The 21,014-nt window shown below is 44.6% G+C and overlaps 1 protein-coding gene across 2 annotated transcripts in view; it reads left to right on the top strand.

The window, feature by feature from the left end:
* The window catches only part of ank1a (ankyrin 1, erythrocytic a), an 85,860-nt gene that overhangs the window by 52,743 nt on the left and 12,103 nt on the right, over positions 1–21,014 (top strand). The window contains exons 4-39 of one of the 2 annotated variants that reach the window (XM_071920867.2): positions 2,076–2,174; positions 2,609–2,707; positions 3,052–3,150; positions 3,349–3,534; positions 3,725–3,823; positions 3,923–4,021; positions 4,127–4,225; positions 4,737–4,934; positions 5,036–5,134; positions 5,461–5,559; positions 5,678–5,776; positions 6,210–6,407; positions 6,549–6,647; positions 6,779–6,877; positions 6,998–7,195; positions 7,361–7,459; positions 8,369–8,467; positions 8,845–8,943; positions 9,035–9,127; positions 9,301–9,373; positions 9,654–9,674; positions 11,806–11,926; positions 12,103–12,181; positions 12,670–12,785; positions 12,906–13,130; positions 13,696–13,850; positions 13,966–14,177; positions 15,526–15,730; positions 16,043–16,139; positions 16,251–16,479; positions 16,707–16,835; positions 16,949–17,068; positions 17,196–17,280; positions 17,529–17,603; positions 17,992–18,123; positions 18,345–18,500. In XM_071920867.2, coding sequence (XP_071776968.1) covers positions 2,076–2,174; positions 2,609–2,707; positions 3,052–3,150; positions 3,349–3,534; positions 3,725–3,823; positions 3,923–4,021; positions 4,127–4,225; positions 4,737–4,934; positions 5,036–5,134; positions 5,461–5,559; positions 5,678–5,776; positions 6,210–6,407; positions 6,549–6,647; positions 6,779–6,877; positions 6,998–7,195; positions 7,361–7,459; positions 8,369–8,467; positions 8,845–8,943; positions 9,035–9,127; positions 9,301–9,373; positions 9,654–9,674; positions 11,806–11,926; positions 12,103–12,181; positions 12,670–12,785; positions 12,906–13,130; positions 13,696–13,850; positions 13,966–14,177; positions 15,526–15,730; positions 16,043–16,139; positions 16,251–16,479; positions 16,707–16,835; positions 16,949–17,068; positions 17,196–17,280; positions 17,529–17,603; positions 17,992–18,123; positions 18,345–18,500 — 4,489 coding nt within the window. The remainder of the gene's footprint in view (positions 1–2,075; positions 2,175–2,608; positions 2,708–3,051; positions 3,151–3,348; positions 3,535–3,724; positions 3,824–3,922; positions 4,022–4,126; positions 4,226–4,736; positions 4,935–5,035; positions 5,135–5,460; positions 5,560–5,677; positions 5,777–6,209; positions 6,408–6,548; positions 6,648–6,778; positions 6,878–6,997; positions 7,196–7,360; positions 7,460–8,368; positions 8,468–8,844; positions 8,944–9,034; positions 9,128–9,300; positions 9,374–9,653; positions 9,675–11,805; positions 11,927–12,102; positions 12,182–12,669; positions 12,786–12,905; positions 13,131–13,695; positions 13,851–13,965; positions 14,178–15,525; positions 15,731–16,042; positions 16,140–16,250; positions 16,480–16,706; positions 16,836–16,948; positions 17,069–17,195; positions 17,281–17,528; positions 17,604–17,991; positions 18,124–18,344; positions 18,501–21,014) is intronic. The other variant, XM_078285080.1, reaches the window with a different exon arrangement.

Here is a 21,014-nt window from a genome sequence, read left to right as displayed (position 1 = left end):
AAATACTGCCTATGTATACCGCTATATATTGTATATTTATTTTGATTTAAATGTGTGTTCTGAGTGTCCATTGTGCATGATGTGTCTGAGTCCATCAGTGTGTTGTTATGTGCCCGTATGTCTGCCTGTGCACTCAATCATGCACTGTATGTGCATGCTCAGGTAGACTGTTAATCAGAAGTCGAAGGTGGCAGGTAGAGCCAACGGGGTCTCCCGGGAAGGTGTTAAATGGGGCAGGGGCTTCTCCTTTCGCCCCCTCTCCTCCATCCTGCCTCCTTTACCCTGACGGTTGTTCCCAGGGTGGCCAGGAGCAGGCAGTGTTAGTGGGCTGAGACTGCTGCCCACAGGCTACTGAAACATGGCCAAAAACGGTGTGTGAGTGTGTGTGTGAGACAGAGAGAGAGAGAGAGAGAGAGAGAGAGAGAGAGAGAGAGAGAGAGAGAGAGAGAGAGACTCCCCCAGCTCATTAATCTAACAATAGTCATGGTTTCCCTACCATTCACTTCTGCTGTCCCCAACATTTTCTAATTATTGCTGTCACACTGCTGTCAGGATTTGTATGAGCCCCATTCACAAGAAGAGCACACATAACAACAGTCTTTACCCATGTAAAGTGACACTGTATACCAGTCCCTATCTATTACTGGTAATTCCCCAAAAGTAATGAAGGGAGACACCCCATGGACAAAAAATATAACTGCAGGCAAAAATACAACCTCAGTCACAAACCAGAAAGCTCTATGACTTGCAAGCTGTTGCCATTCTGCTAAATTCTCACGAACAACTTGATTCCATCTTACCATTTTGAAAGAAAAATGTTAATTTTAGTTATTTGAAATTGTGTTTTTTTTTTACTGTTTTGGTGTGGAATGTGTTTGAGTTAAAGTGATAATCCGCAAGATTATAATTTTTCTTGATTTTGGTGACACCTTTGGTGATAAGCGTTCATTGCTTTGGTGTTTTGCACTCAATGTACAGTAGACACCGGTAAAATATACTGTAACACTAAAGACACTCAATGTAGACTTCAGTTTCTTATGTTTTTCTTCTACCTTCTTATATTTATTCCAAACAAAATGCTGTCGCTGCTTCTATCAATCGATGATAGAGAGTAGCAAAACGGGCATTTTTTTATGAGACAAAGTTGCGGATTATAACTTGGTGGTGACTGTACTGTGATATTGGTTGTGTGACTGTGTGTTAGTACTGATGCTGTATGTAAAGTCAGTGAGGTGTCGGCCTGATGGGGGTCAGGCCAGGTGGAGGCTGGGCTGTGGCAGTTGTGTCTCTTTTTCCCTGTCTGAGTGGATCCTTCTGCCGTTGCTGGCTCTCTGGCCGACCACACTGCCTCGCTCCCTCCCTCCCCCAGTCTCACTCCCTCCCCCCCCCCCCCCCCCCCCATCATGTTTTCTTCCTCTCCTCTCCCTGTGAGCCTAACAACTGCTCCACTACCCTTTCTTCTCCTGTATGTGTACCCCCCCCCCAACTGTTTTTTTTCCCCCTACCTTTTCGGCCATCGTTCCCCTCCCTCCAGCCTCTCTCTCCCCTCCCTCTCTTCTCTGTCTGCAGTAGAGTGATGGTGTGCTGTGGTCTCCCCACTCAGAGGAATAATATCAGTGGTGTGGGAAAGGTCCAACCTCACATGTCCTGTGCGGCTGAAGGAAGGCTGTGTGAGGTCAGACCTATCCCACACGGCTCGTATTCTTCCCAGCCACGAGACCGGCGGCCTGCCATCCCCCTCCCGTCCTCCTCCTCCTCTTCCTCCTCCTCTCCGTCATCATTAATCAATTGACAGCGTTTCCATCCTGATCTTCACCCCTGTAGACGTTGTTTTTTGCTAATAACCATCGTAGGCATTTTATTCTGACAGTACTGCATGCGTGGTGTTCCAGTGTAAGTATTTGCCTGTTTTGGTTTGCAAGCGCTACAGTATCTGTGAAAGTAACCCCATGTTTCAGTTGGCATGGTACACATGCGTTTGTGTGTATATGCGTTCTTTTTACACACAGTAATAATGGTGTGCCTAGTCTGTTTAGGACCCTTCAGTATGAGGTCTGCTTTGCTCTCTCACTCAGAATGGGCTCAATGGGTTGCATCTGGCCTCGAAAGAAGGCCACGTCAAAATGGTGCTGGAGCTACTCCACAATGGAATCGTACTGGAGACCACCACAAAGGTAACATCCTCAACAACAAACTCACAAATAATCTCAACTCACTGACAGAAATCCCCCTTCCAAAAAAACCCCATATAAAAACCCTTATGTGAATTCATGTGCTTTTTGGACACATGTTGGTTTTCATTTATGTGAAATTTCCCTTTTCCCATGTGAAAATGACAATTGCAGCTGTGAATTGTCTCTTTGCATGTGAAGTTAAGTTTTCAAATGTGACACAAATATTGTCATATGTAATGGCAGGCGGAAAAAAACACTGTACACCTATGAATTGAAATTTTCACATCTGAAGTCAAAACTGTCACATGTGATGACAGGATACGACATGAAAAAGAGATGTTCACATATGAAAACCAACAAAAAGCACACGTGGCTTTTCACTTGTGACTTTTTTGGCTGCTCACTCTCCTTCTCGTGTATCTGTGTTTGAACAGAAAGGGAACACGGCCCTGCATATTGCAGCCCTGGCAGGGCAGGAGCAGGTGGTCACAGAGCTGGTTAACTACGGGGCCAATGTCAACGCTCAGTCCCAGGTGAGACCTACCGCGCTGCTCTCTGCTCACCCCTACACACATAACACACCTGTGATCACACTGTCCCATAAGGCATTTACAGTATAGACTTTCCTGTGAAACCATTGTATTAACAATTGTAATTCTATCTGTTAACATGTGTCTGCGTTCCCATATTTCTGTGTGTCTGGGCTTCCTCTGTGTGTATATCATTGTGTGTGCATCTGTGACTGTCGTGCTGTCGTGCCACTGCTTCTGCTGCTGTGTCTGTGGCTCTGCTCCCGGTGTTTGTGTGTGTTCGTGTGTATGTGTATGTGTGTGTGTGTGCCTGTGTCTGTGTCCATATGTGTGTCTGTCTGAAACAGAAGGGCTTCACTCCACTCTACATGGCCGCACAAGAGAATCATCTAGAGGTTGTGAAGTTTCTTCTGGAGAACGGAGCCAATCAGAGCATTCCAACTGAGGTACCAACCAATCGACAGAGAGAATTATTCACTGACTAATCTTTCAAGTTCCACCCCACCATCCTTGCTGGTCCTTAGTGCAGACTCACCCTCTTTCCACTGTCTTTTTGTCTCATTCCATTCTCTTCCTACAACCCTCTCACTTTTCTCTCCCTGAGCCAACCTGTCTTCACCTCTGATTCTCCCTGTATCCTTCAGGATGGCTTTACCCCTCTGGCCGTGGCTCTTCAGCAGGGACACGAGAATGTCGTAGCCCTGCTCATCAACTACGGCACCAAGGGCAAGGTCCGCCTCCCCGCGCTGCACATCGCGGCGCGCAACGACGACACGCGCACTGCCGCCGTGCTTCTACAGAACGACCCCAATCCTGATGTACTCAGCAAGGTACTTGTGTGTGTGTGTGCGCATGTCTGCTGGTGTGTGTGTGGCTGTGGCTATGACTGTACACGTGTGCATGTAGGTGTGGAAATATGTGTCTTGTGTTGTTTGTGTGTTTGTGTTTGCTCATACGACATGTTTTTAGTAAGTAAAGGTAATAGGAATGACACATTCTCTCCCCGGTGTGTCCCTGCAGACGGGATTCACACCTCTCCACATTGCTGCACACTATGAAAACCTGAATGTAGCTCAACTGCTGCTCAACAGAGGAGCCAATGTCAACTTCACCCCTAAGGTACGGAATGACTCATCCTGGTAAAGTGTATGGAAGGTAACGCTCCCGTCCTGTTCTCATTGTCTGTGCCTGTCTAATGGCATCTATGTCTCTCTGTAGAACGGCATCACTCCTCTGCACATTGCATCCAGACGGGGGAATGTGATCATGGTCCGACTCCTGCTGGACAGAGGGGCGCAGATCGATGCCAAGACCAAGGTGCTGTAGACTTCTGTCTTACCTTCTCTCCCAAACTCTGTGATTCCCTGTCTTTCTCTCTTCTTTGACACATCCATATACTAAATCACTGACCTCTCTCTGCAGGATGAGCTGACCCCTCTGCATTGTGCAGCCAGAAACGGACATGTCAGGATCATAGAGATCCTTCTGGACCATGGAGCCCCCATCCAGGCCAAGACCAAGGTAATCCGACTAGATACAAGTGAACCCCAATCCTCTGCTCACTCAAAATCAGACAAGTACAATTGTTTGATTTTTGATAGTATAGTATGTCGGGTGGGAAATTAACACCAGTCAAATGCTGATAAATTATGATATATAGATAGTTAGTTTGTTTGCTTATTAAATTCAAATTGTCATAGCAGCAACAAACTTGGAACATAATAAACAACATAACAAGATGCTAGAAGCTAGTAAAGAAATAAGAATTATGTAATTGTGGTTTGCCTAGCCTACCAGACACTTTGGCAGGAAAACAGGCAACCTATTTTCTAGTCTAAAAAGTAATTTAGCTGGTAAGATAATGAAAGTGGCTGTTTTGTGATCCACCATTGACCCTTGGACTTGAAATTTAGCTTCCTGACCTGATTGTATTTTCTAACTAGAAGACAATTTGCTTTGCGTTTTGCAAGAGAGTCAACACATTTTCGCAACTGAATAGATTTCTTCTTTCTTTCTCCGTTCTCCCTGGTAGAATGGCCTGTCTCCCATCCACATGTCGGCGCAGGGGGACCACATGGACTGTGTCAAGCAGCTGCTGCAGTACAACGCAGAGATTGATGACATCACAATGGACCACCTCACCCCTCTGCATGTGGCGGCTCACTGCGGCCACCACCGCATGGCCAAAGTACTGCTGGACAAAGGGGCCAAACCCAACTCTCGGGCACTGGTCAGTGGCAAACATACACACTATGAATTTATCACTTCAGACAAGACAAAAGTTGCTATTTTTCTTTGTGCTGATGATTTGTTGTTCCTCTGTGTTTTCAGAATGGGTTTACTCCTCTGCATATTGCTTGTAAAAAGAACCACATGCGTGTGATGGATCTCCTGCTCAAACACTCGGCATCATTAGAGGCTGTGACCGAGGTGAGGGAACAGAAGGAGAGAGAGAGAATATGGAGGAAAACAGAATGAGAAACATACAGTAGATCTAGGAGAACAAACAGGGTTAGAGGCACATACACTGAATGTACACAACATCAGGGACACTTTCAATTTTCATGAAGTACACTGATGAGGTGAATCCAGGTAAAAGCCATGATCTCTTATTGATTTTCCTTATTAAATCTATACCAATCACAAAGGATGAGATGTAGATAGGATTAGGGTCTCTAATGTTTTGTACATTCAGTGTATATTGTGTGATTAGTGTACAAGTCCATTTATTATGTTCTCCCCCCCTCTCTGAACAGTCTGGCCTGACCCCCTTACATGTGGCCTCATTTATGGGTCATCTCAACATCGTGAAGATCCTGCTGCAGAAGGGGGCTTCCCCCAGCGCCTCCAATGTGGTGAGTCCCCCCCCTCTAAAGTGTCAAGACCAACACCTGCAACCAGCTCACCTCCATAATTTTGTTATAGTGATGAACCATATCTGAGTGTGTGGTTTGTCTGCTTGTGTGTGAGCAGAAAGTGGAGACTCCTCTCCATATGGCATCTCGGGCCGGGCACTGCGAGGTGGCAGAATTCTTACTGCAGAACGCAGCACCAGTGGACGCCAAGGCCAAGGTGGGGATTTCACACTTGAAAGCACCACACAATCCACGCATCCATGTACCCATGCATAAACATAAAGATTCCTCATATTAGACATGTATAGGAAACATACTGTAAGCCTCATTCTGTTATGTTAACCTCCCCCTCTGGTGATCCCACAAACAATTTGAACATTTTTAAGCATTGTTTTGCAAGGAAAAGTAGGTTTCGTAACTGATTCCCACAAATTAGAGTTGTGCATCTCCACCCTGATTTTAACTGCTGCACACCACAGCCTCATTTGGACTGGGAATGCAACTGTTGGAGATTATCATATTTTTGAAAAAGACTGTTTTCAGAAAAGCAAAGAAATTTGAACAGGATGATGAGGGCACTAGAGGAGGCCTTTAACTTCAGGGGTCTCATACTGTATATTTATCGTAATCACTGCCCCCTCCCCGGCCAGGATGACCAGACACCGCTGCATTGTGCGGCTCGGATGGGCCACAAGGAGCTCGTGAAGCTGCTGCTGGAGCACAAAGCTAACCCCAACTCCACCACCACGGCGGGACACACGCCCCTACACATCGCTGCCCGTGAAGGCCACGCACAAACCATACGCATCCTGCTGGACATGGAGGCTCAGCAGACCAAGATGACCAAGGTACAGCCTGCCTGCCCACCCTTCAGTCCTTTCTTCATATATTGTATTCTACCCGATATTCCCACAGGAATGTGTGAGCCCAAAAAGTTGTATTCCCCATCCTCATGTCTTGTATCCCCGTTCCTGTTGGTGCCTCTGCAGAAAGGCTTCACTCCGCTCCATGTGGCCTCCAAGTATGGCAAGGTGGACGTAGCAGAGCTGTTGTTGGAGAGAGGAGCCAACCCTAATGCTGCTGGCAAGGTAATAGTTCAACAACATAAAGGACATGGCTATGTGGGCAGAAAGCTTGTGGCCTTGTGTGTTGTCTTTGCATGATGTACCATATCCTAATGTGTGTGTGTGTGTGTGTGTGTGCCACCTCTACTTTCCAGAATGGTCTGACTCCGCTACATGTTGCTGTACATCACAACAACTTGGATGTTGTCAACCTGCTTGTCAGCAAGGGAGGGTCTCCACACAGTGCAGCCAGGGTAAAAGAAACTCTCACATATATACACACACATCCACACAATTCATGCTAAGTGGCCCATTGTCATGCATATACACAACATATCATGTTTTCCTAACCACGACCCATGTCTGTGCTTCAGAACGGCTACACCCCGCTCCACATAGCGTCCAAGCAGAACCAAGTGGAGGTGGCTAACAGCCTGCTGCAGTACGGAGCTTCGGCCAATGCTGAGTCACTCCAGGGGGTCACACCCCTCCACCTGGCCGCGCAGGAGGGACGGCCCGACATGGTCTCCCTGCTCATCTCCAAACAGGCCAACGTCAACCTCGGCAACAAGGCAAGAACGCAAGAGATGATGGAGGGATAACTGAAAGGGGGCAGGAAGTTTATTTGGTTCATTTAAACTATAAATGTTTAAGTGTGTATATCTGTGATTTGGTCTTGATTTGTGTTGTGTTTTTGAATGTATTTGACCTTTGCCCCTGACTCTTCTTGCCCCCAGAGTGGACTGACCCCGCTCCACCTGGTGGCACAGGAAGGACACGTTGGCATCGCTGATATCTTGGTGAAGCAAGGAGCCTCGGTCTACGCTGCAACGCGGGTAAGTACTTCTCAGTGGCAAGCCTACAGTCAGCTAAACAACCAGTTAATCTATGCAGGTTATTAAGAGGGGTTTCAGGTTCAGTACCTTTCACCATGAACTACTGTTGAAGTTATTCTATCACTTGGAATAATCCGGAACAGATCTAAGCCTAACCAGTATAGAAACCACTAGTGTGATAGTGAGACTGCCATCCACCTGGAGCCATGGCAGATAGAGTGTCTAAGTGATGACCTTTCATCCCCTTAGTAAAAATAGCCTGCCGATCTCATGGCAGAGGGTTGTGTTACCATCAATACATGGCCTCCCGTCAGGGGGCTCGGCCTCCCCCAGACCTCTGGAGGCTGCATAGTGTAACACTACAGCAACGCTTTGACATGGGGTTGTATCAGAATATCAGGTATAACAGTGTAACGTGGTCAGTTAGTAAAATCTGAGATTGATATCGTTACTTTGATTTAATTTAGAATTCCACAATTCGGTCTTGGGTAACATGGACAGTAACAAGTCACTGATATACATAAATAATAGTTGCAGCTTCTGTTGTTCATTCATAAAATGCAGCCTGAGTCAATTTTTTTTTTTCTTTTTTTTTTTTTTCTCACTATTCTATGTTCTCACAGTCATTCTACTGCAAGATTTAGAACATTTGATTATTTAATTGGGATCATGAAACCTATAATATTAATATTAATTAAATCTACGTATTATAGCCAAATATTTAAAGAATTACAATCAAAGTGATTAAAGACACTAAATTTATGGAGCTGGCCACTATGGCAACATTTCCTGGCTCTGATGAAACTTGGCTACAAACACACAGCCACTCTCTGCCCCCTGGTCTTGGTCTGTTCAACTGTTATGTCGTGTTTAAGAGTTTTGCCTTTTTTCCACACTTCTCTCTCCCAGATGGGCTACACTCCTCTTCATGTAGCATGTCACTATGGCAACATCAAGATGGTGAAGTTCCTCCTGCAGCAACAGGCCAATGTCAACAGCAAAACCAGGGTGAGTGCCTCCCTCTGGCCCCGGATAATACTGCAACACAGTTAGCTTGAGCATACAATCAGACTGTTACACTCCACTGTCTCTGCCTCATTCACCAGTAAATACAATTACAGCACATTACAGTTAAAAGCCCAGGCCATGACTGCAGTATGGCACCCCCAGTTGACCCTACAGTCACCCTGCTGGCCTTGTTTACACAGTGTTTTATTGGATTCAAGACATTTTTGAAGTTGAACACTTCAGGGATATATTCAAACTTACCCAAAATTTAGATGGGCAAATACATTTTCTCTTTAAGTAGATATTCAGATAAACAGAAAAAAACAAACCGAGTAGAATAAAAGTAATGTTGAAGACTCTCTCTCTCTGTCCTCCAGGTTGGTTACACTCCTCTGCACCAGGCGGCCCAGCAGGGACACACAGACATTGTGACATTATTACTGAAGCATGGAGCCCAGCCCAACGAGATCACAACAGTGAGCATGAGTATACCTTCTCCTCCTCCTCTTCGTCATCAGGTGTCGTCTTTAGCGATCTGATCACTCTGTTCCTCTGTTTCTCTGTCAGAATGGTACATCGGCCCTGGCCATTGCTAAGAGGTTGGGGTACATTTCTGTGATTGACGTCCTAAAGCTGGTTACTGAGGAGACCGTTTCCATGGTGAGAAGTTCAATTATGCTACTGTGTGCACTCTGAAAACAGCGTTGGCATTATATGGCTATGATAATCATATGGAAATACTATTCAAAATGCCCCAGCAACCAGTTAAAAAAACGTCTCACTCCCTATCCTATCTATAATTTGCTCTTTTTCTCTTCCATGTGTCCCTTCAGACCACCACAGAGAAACATCGCATGAGTTTCCCAGAAACAGTGGATGAGATACTGGACGTATCTGAGGATGAAGGTAGAGAACTCACACAACACACGTTTTTATTCAAACCGTCAAACAGTAGGACACAATAATTGCCTAATGTACTCATTTGAGGTTATATACAACAAAGAGCAATCCATCAATTTTGGTCCAAATTTGAGAAGTTAAATGAACACTTTAATTCCAATTGTAAATTATATAATTTATAAAAATCACTTTATGTTTATGAGGCTGATTTCATGATGTGGACACAAAAATATTCCTTTTTCCAAATCCAAGTCCAATTCCTTTTTTGCCTTTTGCCCTTTTTTAGGAATTGCACAGCTAACAATAGGTATGAATGTCTCTTTATCTCTTTGTGCGGCATTCATAGGTCGTAATAAAGTGTGTGGCTCCATTTCAAGCTCACTCTCTCCATCTTTATCTCCCTGTCTCTCTCTCTCCCTCTCTCTCTCCCTCTATAGTGGTGCTCACTGTGATGGTGGCTCTGGTTTCTCATTGGCATGCACTCATAGCACCCATGTCCGTAACCTTTATCTGTCCCTTCAATAACACCCTCATTCACTAACTGTCCAGGTGTCTTTTTTCCTCCATGTTACGGAGGCTGGCAATATGATTTTTTTTCCCCCCAGTCCTCCTTTTTGCAGTTACACTCTCACAACCTTCACAAACAGAACAAACCTGTAGTTGTGGATTCATACTTCACTTTTACTACAATGAAGTCACAAATTTTGAATCAACTTGGAGGCATACTTCTTTGGTTAAAAAATGTTCAAAAGCCTCTCTGAATCAAGCATTTACAGTTGATAGTGTGTAATGTAATGATAGTTGTGTTGGTGATGTCTTGTTGAAGCCATTGTTTTGACGTCTACAGTAGAGTCTGTTGTTAAATCTGCCTCCATTGTGGTGTGGATCATCTACTGCATCATTTTACATCTGTGTCTTGTGTTTCTATCATGTGGACTGTGTGTTTGTCAGGGGTCATGTGTTGGAAGTTGTGGGGGGGTTGAGAGGGTTGCCATGTGCCACTGAATCAAAAAAAAAATAAAGTAAAGCTTTCAAGGCCTGGGTTTTACAACACAATTGACAATGATGTCAGAGGATGTCGTACCTTGATATTTTAAGGCCCCTGATAATTCAACTGACAGATTGTCACCGTTGCTCTAAATATAGAAAGTAGCCGAGTTGCTTGTCTTAAAGACACATCTCACATCCGGAATGGTAAAATGATAATGGCACATTGCTCGCACACGGATGCACACGCTCGCATATGACAACACGTCGTCTACACTAACACTACAGTGCACACATGCATGGGACATAAAACAGAGAATATCCAGGACATGAGTTGACTCATGTGGACCAGTGGGAAGTACACGCACAGAGTCAAACATAGTGTAATGACACCTACGACATCACTTTGGCTCTGGACCGCGTACAGACACCCACTCAAACACTTACACAAGCTGTGCTAACACTTCTTATCCTGATACGGTCACAAGTTAATACACACAGGGGAGATTTACTTTTATTGCCGGTGTGTGCTCGACGGTTACCGCGTGTTTTGAGGGGGGTAAGTAACCGCAACCCGCCTCTACTCACATCACTGTATTTATGTACATGTACAAGTATTTTTATTTGAACAGAAAGAAAACAAAAAAAAAGTCCAGAAGAGCTAAGATCCCTTAGGAGTAGAGTAAACTCATGAGTTCAAAAAAAGAATGGAGAAGGCCTCGTGTTTTTGTTACGCTGTGTGATGCGGTGGTCTGATGCTGTTTTGGTGTATTGTTTGTAAATGTGCACTCCTCTGTTTGTCTCTGTGTCTGTATGCACCTTAATGTGTTTTTAGATCAAATCTATTCTTCATACAACACTCCCTGAGGGAGTTGATGTGGAAAACCTCCAATTCAATAACTCTGTTTATACACTAGACAAGAAATTTTGGGAATAAGATTATGTTGATGCACACTTACCCCAGGGACAGCGAGCCCCCACTGTGCACATCCATAACTCTGTTGTCTCTAACTGAGCATTTGTGGATATTCCAATACTCCAGACTGCATTTATAAGGTATCCCTCACTTGTTCCTATCCAGTAATGTCTAGCAGTTCTGAATCAAAAGTGTTGGACTCAGCAGCCTGAGACTACAGCGGATTACAGTGACCTGCTGTCTTCTGCCTGTCCTCATACCCTAATTTCCAAGTGTTTCTGGAACTCTTTGTAGTAGTGGCTGCACTGAATCTGTTGCCATTGACCAGCATTAACAAACTCAGTGTATGGAGCATTGTCACTAATCCCTCATCTCACCAGCCTAACTCCTAAATCCAGGGTTATCATGTTGTCTAACCGTTCTAACCCCTGGTTAACAGTCTTCTTGTTGTTTTTTTTCTCTCTCTCTTTCTCTTTTGCTGTTTCACCAACCTGACCTGGTCTGTTCGCTCTCTTTGGCATGTTGTTCTCTGAAGGAGAGGAGCTGTTGGGGACAGAAGGGGCCAGGTACATGAAGATGGATGACATGAAAGACCATGATGACGATTTCCTCTCCCCCAAGAAATCACTGGAGTACGAGAGAGGGCTGGGCACTGCGTAAGGGGGCTGGGACGGGAAGCAGGGGGAGAGCTAAGCTGCTAGCCACAAGCTAATATACGGATAGAAGGGACTGCACTAATAGACACTAGACACTAGGGAGGAGCACTTGGGAGGAGCGGAGATGTAGAGAAACTATTTATATCTGACTTGTTTCATTCCTTTTTATCCAACAGAAATTACTCGCCAGCCATTCCTAGAATACCCTGTGTCTCTCCGGAGACAGTTATCCTGAAAGAACATGAGATGGATCAGGTACTGTACAGAGGAGCATGGGTAAGGTGCTGCAAGATACCACAGTTCCCACCTTCATATAGGGTCAACATGGCCACATGAGAATATCTTTCTTTACATTGCAATAAACCTGCTAATTTGTAAATTACATTCTATCCATAGCAAGGGCTATGTATCATTGGAAATGTTTTATTACAAATACAAATTTGATACCGGTTCTAAAATAATACTTTTTGTTTGTCTTGTCTGTCTTTGTTGTATGATAGCACATATTATGATGCAGTTATTTTCTATTCAACATTTGTATGTACCATCTGCTTTTCTTAATTGTATCATGCTTAGCTGATATCCACAGTAATGCCTAGAAAAAATAAGAAAACCTTCAACACAGCCCTATATCTTTTAACAGATAATACATTAAGTAATACATTTTTTGGGTTCCTATCATGCTAAACATTGCTCTACTTTTTACAGTGACATGAACGTGGCTCTCTTTCTGTCTCCCATAGCAACATACTCCACTTCCTCTACCGAAAGAGTATGATGACGACTCCCTGATTCCCAGCAGCCCAGCAACTGAGACATCAGACAACGTCAGCCCAGTGGCCAGCCCCATACACACAGGGTCAGTGCAGGAATGATGCAGCATAAACCTCCAGAGGAGAGAACAATCAATGATTTCATGTAATCTCTAATTAATATCTCACCTGGCGCCTAATGATGATGGGCCTTGTCCCCCCAACAGGTTCCTGGTCAGTTTTATGGTGGATGCTCGGGGCGGCTCAATGCGAGGCAGCAGGCATAACGGCCTGCGTGTCATCATTCCCCCACGGACCTGCGCCGCACCCACGCGCATCACCTGCCGCCTGGTGAAGCCCCAGAAGCTGACCACCCCACCCCCACTGGTGGAGGGAGAGGGGCTGGCCAGCAGGATCATCTCCCTGGGACCGGCCAGCATGCAGTTCCTGGGGTGAGGAAGCAGTATAAAATAGTATGAAAATAGTATAATGAAAATAGTATAATGATTATTTATCTTTTTTTTATTTACTAAAGTGACTTTTTGTTATTACATTATACTTCAAGTTATTACATTATTCTTGAAAAAAGTCACAAAAATTATAATAACCAGTGTGTAATGTTAAAACTTATTACATCATGTCCAAAAAGTTATGGTAAGCAATATTCTTATCACATTCGAAGCAAATTATAACATTTTTTTGTTACATTATGAGCTGCTACAGGCGCATCATTAGTAGAATATCCAGCCTGCACATTGAAAAAGGACAACAATCTTTCACCTCTATTTCTTCCATATGTATTTCCATTGGACTTTACTACATCATGACATCAAACATTAAACAACTCATTCATCCCATAGTGAACATTTAACACATAACTAAATTCATGAGAGTTTATGTGTTTTGAAACCTCACATACAACCAATTTGTCTTTGTTCATGTGTATGTGTGTGTGTGTGTGCATGTACGTGCATTCGTATGTATATATTTGTGCGTGTGTGTGTGTATGTGTGGCAGGCCGGTGATCGTGGAGATCCCTCACTTTGCTGCTCTGGGTCGAGGCGACCGGGAGCTAGTGGTGCTGAGGAGCGAGAATGGCTCCGTCTGGAAGGAACACCGCAATCGCTACGGCGACGACGTGCTAGAAACAATCCTCAATGGGATGGATGAGGGTAAGACAGTAAATGCATTATGACAGAGTGTCTATGCTTGAGCATATGTTGACACTAAAACAACTCACTGGGTGGTATCACGACTTGGGAACTTAACATTCTCTTATCTCCTCAGACTTAGAGAGTCAAGAGGAGCTTGGGAAGAAGCGTATCCGCCGCATCATCTCCACCGACTTCCCCCTTTACTTTGCTGTTGTATCACGAGTCCAGCAAGAGAGCGACCTGATTGGTCCAGAGGGGGGTTCGCTGACAAGCAAACTGGTGCCAATGGTTCAGGCCACGTTTCCCGAGACGGCGGTCACCAAACGAGTCCGCCTGGGGCTGCAGGTGAGATGGGAGGATGAGGAGGAAGAAGGAGAAGGAAGACAGAATCGTTAATGCCTGTGTTGCCTGAAAAAAAGCATGTTGGATGTATTCTGGTTGCTTTTGTCGTACCAAAATCAACCGAACATATCAGCACTTTTAGAATGTGCCAAGAGTTTTCCTGATGTAGTTTCTTTTGTTTTCGTTTTTTTTGCTTTTCACATTTTTTGGTTTTTATTTCACACAGTGCATGCACTTGGCACCTTCACATGACTATGGACTGCTCATTTAGTCAGTGCTGATATGTCGTTTGTCTTCATTGATGTCATTCTCACTAATGTATTCAAAGGCCAGTAACATCAGAGTGGCAAAGCTCTGTTTATACTATTTCTAACATATTCATTTTTAGTTACTTAAATAAGTTTAGCTAAAATAACTGAAATTACTTTATGGTAAAAAGGGATTTTGTTTCAGTGAATGTACTGCAGTTTCAGTGAATGTACAGCATTCTTGGTATGGCCAGGAGGATTTTGTTTGAGTTTATACTTGTCACTGAGTGGCTTGGGATCTTGTCATGAATTGTATGAGTAATGTCTATAAATAAATTCAGTTTCTTCAGTCTACAGACAGAAGAACGAATGTATGATGATGAGCTTTATAAGTCCTGTATACTAACATGCTTCATGCAGTACATGCCCTAAACTCTCAAAGCTGAAAATAGTATGACAGTTAACTGATTGTAAGTAAAAAAAATAGATGCATATGGTTATAATTTTCTGAATTTCCTTATACTGCCTTATTTCTTTATTATTATTTTTATGATTTCATACTTTTTTTAGGTATGCATCATCTATTTAATTAAAATGTTTCTGTAGTCGACTCATGTCAAACGGCCTTGTGCAAAACCACAGTGCCTTTTCTTTGATATCCATTTTGTATGAATGATTGAAGAAGCTTCATGTTAACACATGTTGTTACATTTTACAATAAACAAGAATGACCTAAAACAGACATCCAATTTGTGTTGCCATTGTCTTTTCAAATATATTGTATAGTTCAATAAAAACCAGGAAGCATTTTATTCACCATGGACTTCTCTTTCTCTTTCTCTTCACCTTTGATTTTTCCCATTTGGTTGTCCTTTATTCTCATCCATTACTGCATCATACACCTTCCATTATGTCCCATTATTACCCCACTGTCCTGTTATCCCAACATTTCTCTGCATCTCCATGGCTCCATCCACATATTTCCGTCCATCCACATGTTTTTGTCTGTTTTTTTCTCATTCTCTTTCCCCTTTTTTCTATCACATCATCACCCCTGTGCCCATATTATGTCCTCCCTTTCGATCATTTACTTCCACCCTCAGGCTCAGCCAGTTCCAGACGAGCTGGTTGCCAAGCTGCTGGGTAACCAGGCAAACTTTAGCCCTGTGGTGACTGTGGAGCCTCGGCGACGCAAGTTCCACCGACCCATCGGCCTGCGCATTCCCCTGCCCCCGTCCTGGAGGGACAGCCCCCGGGACTCTGGGGAGGGGGACACCACCAGTCTGAGGCTGCTTTGCTCTGTCATAGGTACTGCATGCCAGGACAGTCTCTCAAAACCAGGGAGTTGGATATGATATAATATAATATAGTATAGTATGTTTGTGTATGTGTGTTATGGGGTGGAGGTTTCCTTTCTTTGCAGTAAAGATTAACTATATGAATCGAAATAGTTGCTTTACAGTTGTGAAAGATGTCAGTGCCATAGATGGATAAAGAGGTTTTCATTCTGATTTAAACACAGTCCTAAGTCCTGTCAGCATGAGACTGCCACTCTCCTTAAAGTGTATGCTAAAACCAGAGTTATGTAGTTTGCCCCCTCTCCTCCTGTCTGCCTCCTAGGTGGCACAGCCCCAGCCCAATGGGAGGACATCACTGGCACCACCAAGCTAGGATACGCCAATGAGTGTGCCAGTTTCACAACCAACGTGTCAGCTCGGTGAGTCCAGACAGCAACACATAGTCTCCAGCAAGCAGTTAGAATGTGATTATGAGAGTGATGGAGATTTGTTTGTAATAGTTACAGAAACATGCTCTTGTTCCCTCTCAGATTCTGGCTAGCAGACTGTCCTCGGACAGCTGAGGCCGTTTCCTTTGCCAACCTGCTCTACAGAGAGCTGTCAGCCGTGCCCTACATGGCCAAGTTCGTGGTGTTTGCTAAGATGAATGAGATCCGCGAGGGCCGCCTACGCTGCTACTGCATGACCGACGACAAGATGGACAAAACCCTGGAACAACATGAGAACTTCACAGAGGTGGCCCGCAGCCGGGACATAGAGGTCAGTGCATCATACTGAGGGGGTAAAATCATATACAGTTTTTGTACAAACAAAGATGAAAGTATTCTACTGCACACTCAAAGGCTTCAAACCCATTTCATTTCTTGCAGTTCCCTGAATGCAAGGATAGTGAATACCTCATCCACTATTCTCTCTCCTACCGGGGCCATTTTGTGCTTTTTCTATGTCCTCTGCACTTTGGTTAAAGCCAGTGTCGCCCCCTGCAGGTGATGGAGGGAATGCCGCTTCACCTGGAGTGTTCAGGGAATCTGGTGCCAGTGAGGAAGGCCACCCAGCAGCCTCGATGCTTCAGCTTCCAGGCCTTCAGAGACAACCGACTCCCTGTCTCTGTCAAGGTGTTACCATATAAACCTCTATGCGTCTCACTCTTTCTCCCCCAGCCCCACCTCCACACCTCTGCCCTGCATGCGTGCGTCTTCAATGCTTTCTTTGTGTTTGTGTGTCAAAGGTGAGAGACAGCAGTAAGGATCCCACTGGGTTTCTGTCTTTCCTGCGCAAGTCCACCAAGTATGAGGACAGCCAGCATGTGCTCTGTAACCTCAACATTACCATGCCACCATGTATCAAGGTAAAGATCTTGGAGTGAACTCACAGTGCCAAAACACATATACTGTATTGTACTGTACTCTATTGTTGCAGTCATCTTATCTTCTCCGAGACGGCAGACTTCAGAGGTGTTTTCTTGTGTTTGGCAGATTGTGGGAAGTGAAGACCGGAGGCGAACTCTGACCCCACTGGCTTTAAGGGAAAGATACAGCGCTCTGAATGAGCCTGCGCTGGGTATGAGGCTCTCACTCTCCTACTTGTAAATGATTCTACACGCTTATTTGCTTATGATGATACAAGGCACTGAATGATGGCATCTCTTTTTTGTGAAAGTTGCAAGTTATTTTTTTTCTGATCATACTACATGGTCCACAGCAGCGTTCCAATACAGATTCCATGAGCCGCATCATGCAGTGATAATCGCAACTTTGCATTTAACAGCCTCAATTGTTAAAGTGTGAGTTGTGGTCTGGTTTCTGCAGCATCAATGAGTGCCATGGAAAGGACAGAGTTGAAGATGGCTTTGATTGCAGAGCAGTTGGGACTGAGCTGGGCTGGTGAGTGAATGAGAATATGCTGCATTTGTCTTTATGTGTCTGTACAATTCAGGTGCTTCAAACCATCCATTTTGAACTTGCTTTTGACAATCTTGCCTAGCTTTCTCTTGGTTAACAAAGCTACAACATGGCAACCAGTCAATGAAACAAATTATTTTCAGTTTCTCTGCCAAGAGCCTGTACTATTATATTTACAAAATATGCTGCCTGACAAGGCAGAGAGATACAAAGCATCTTCTGAATAAAGCTATACCACAGCAATTGCAATGACAGTGCTGCGGTGCAGCGTACCATTTCAAGCACCAGGACTGTATATGCCATAATGGCATGACTCATACGCTAAATGATATTTCCTTCTCTAACTTCATCTTACTTTTTATCTAAACAGAGCTGGCACGCGAGCTTCAGCTCAGCGTGGATGACATCAACAAGATCCGTGTGGAGAATCCTAACTCTCTACTGGAGCAGAGCTCTGCACTGCTCAACCTATGGGCCACCCGTGAAGGCAAGAGGGCCAAGAGTGAGTGTATGACATCTGACATTGTCCTAAATTCCCCTTATCCCCTCATGTCTTCCCTTGCACTAGTTCCTACCTCTCTAACCAAGTCAAAGTCAGTCAGTCTGTTTTCATATATCCTTATTGTAATGGTATTACTGTTTATCCTGGGAACCCCCGCCCCCTTCTCTTTTTCCTTTTGTCTGTCTGCTTGTGTCTCTCTGCTGCATGCCTCTTCATTGCAGTGGAGAGCTTGTACACAGCTCTGAAGAGTATTGACCGCATGGACATAGTCAACATGTTGGAGGGCCAGCCGCCTCAGGCTGGGAGACAAGGCTCCCGTGACCCTGGCAGACGCAGACACAACGAGAGAGACAACCTCTCCCCTGGCATGACCAATGGTAAGCTCCCTGCCCCATCCCACCATGCAGCCCTGTCCCCATGTATACCTTTTCCCTTGACCCAAAGCCACCTCCCCAGTAAACGCACCTTCTTCCTCCCCAAGATACCCCGAAGACGTAGAAGAAGTGTAGTTTCTTTCTTTCTGTATTCTCTCCCTTGTCCCCATTATATATTCCCCATGAATGCTGTTGTGTATGAAAGCTGCCACAAACTTCAGACTTCTGCAGGTTTTTACCCCAGCAGCCTGGAGAGGGACTCAGGACACTCCTACTGCATCCTCTGTAGGGCTTCTATGATACACTTCTCTATGTAGTCATTTACACGGGCAGGTAGTTACACACAAATACAGTAAAGTATATAGAAAACAGAAACTTTTTTAACGCTGAATGTTATGGGGGAGAATATTACTGGTATAATGGGCGGCAGTGTGGCTCATTGGTTCCGACTGTGTTCAAGCCCCTGTGTAGGGAAGCTGAAGAGTCCTTGAGCAAAACACTCAAGCTCCAAGCGATCTAGCTGCCCAAAGCAAATAGCCATAGTTTTATTCGTGTTATTATTATTGTCATTATGAGTATGAGTGAGTAATCTGTTTTTACTTTGTGCCAAAATATCAGTCAGTTTTTACTTTTTTATTAGTCTTCAAAAACCTGTTAATTGCGTAACAACACAATGCCTTGTGTCTTAGTGTTACAGCTCATTTGCACCATACAATTTTATTAAATATTTGATAACATGGAAGAATTCTTCATCCGGCATTTTAAATTTAGAGGGAATCCATTTCAGTATGATTTTTTTTGTCTATAAAACAACGCATTGCCATACATGAAATCAGTCCGCCTGGAGCATAAGTATAGCCTAGCATAACTGGCCCTCTTACCAGTTGTCAGTCCTCAGTCTTTTACTCCTTTTCCTCATGGTTTCCTTTACACATGCATAACGTACATCTTATTGACTCCATTTTCACCTCTGGACTGGCGTGAGCTCCCCCTCCTCCACTGGACTGACCCGAACTGGAGAGCACTGACCCCTCTGCTCTGCTCTGTGTCCAGTGCGGCCTGGGTCTTTCCAACAGGTGACAGGTCCTCTCTGTGAAAACTGGAGCAATACCCGCCGATGTAACAATGCATAGACACATGACCATGAGGGACAAAGGGTGAAAAGGGAGACATTCAGATCACAGCTGCAGTGAATCTGATAAACCGTCTATCTGTCTGTCTGTCTATCTGTCTGTCTACCTGCCTCCCAAAGGCCTTTCCTTTGACGCTCTGTGTAAAAACTTGGTCACACTTTGAACGGGACAATACCTGGGTGTTGTGTCTTCTGCTAATCACACAGTGATCACAAAGACGGGTTTCAAGAGGTTTATGATTTATGTCTCAAAGACGCTGTGCCTATTTCTTATCGCCTGCGGAATAGTGTGTGTTACCGAAAAAAGTTTCACAGAAGAAACTGTGTATCCTCTAGAGCAGGGAAAATCATTCTATCTGTCTCTACCTTTATCTGCCTCTTCCTCTTCCTCTGTTTTGTCAAAACTCCACTCAAGGATTTTACTGATCAGTTCTCCTCCGTAGTTCTAGTGCACCGTTAGGTAAGCAAATTTCCGAGGTTTATTCAAGATCATTTCCAACTTAGAACATAAAAACAGATCATTATAGAGTAAGACTTACACCACTTATTCCAGGCTTTTGTAAGGGGGCTTTTAAATTCTCTCTGCCTGTGTGTGCATGGGGTGTAGTTTGAGTCTCTTCAGGGCTGATGTTGGTGCACTGTTTGTCCTTTTGGGAGCCCTGTACTCATTCCCTTTGACTATCTGTCCCTCTCTCTGTGTTTCTCTGGACATGTCATCTGCAGCCCAGCCGCCCTACTCTTCCTCCTTCTCACTCCTCCTCTCCGAACTCTGACCTCATGCCGACCTCATGTTGACCTCTGACCCACATCTTTATCTTTTTTTGCGACTACTCGTGCATTTTTAATACTTTATTTTTGTACTCTTGAAAACCCCACCTTTTTAACTGTCCGCTCTGTGACCAACACCCCTCACACAGACTGTGTACTCAGCGCCCCCTGGGAGGGGGGAGGTGTCCCTCGCTCTCTCACTGTTTCTGTCTGTGTTCATCACCCTATTTTCTATTCTTCTCTCTCTCTCTTCTATTCTCTGCTTCCTCTGTTCTGTACCTGTCTTTCTATCTCGACCTTTCTGTCCTCTCCCTCTTTTCCCATCCCCTCTATCCCTGCCCTCCTGCCTGTCTGCATGTGCATGAGACTGAGTTTCATCTCCCATCTCCCCCTGTGTTTGCATGGAGACATGGGAATGAGGGGCAGGAGCAGTAGAGGCTTGTTGGAGATGAAGTCTTTAGACACTGTGGATGCACTGGCACCTGAAGCTGCTTGACCAACAGACATGTCTCTTTGCATGGCATGCCTACCTGAAAATGACCCTGTGGTCTGTCTTCTCCGTTCTTCTTCAGTAATCTGTCCTCTGTGGGGGGTAAAAAAGGCCGAAAACCTTTTTT

This window comes from Centroberyx gerrardi, chromosome 8 (genome assembly GCF_048128805.1).
Source record: "Centroberyx gerrardi isolate f3 chromosome 8, fCenGer3.hap1.cur.20231027, whole genome shotgun sequence".
NCBI classification, from domain to species: Eukaryota; Metazoa; Chordata; class Actinopteri; order Beryciformes; family Berycidae; genus Centroberyx; species Centroberyx gerrardi.
The sequence above is the reverse complement of the archived record's forward strand: the minus strand, read 5'-3'. Positions and strand labels throughout refer to the sequence as shown.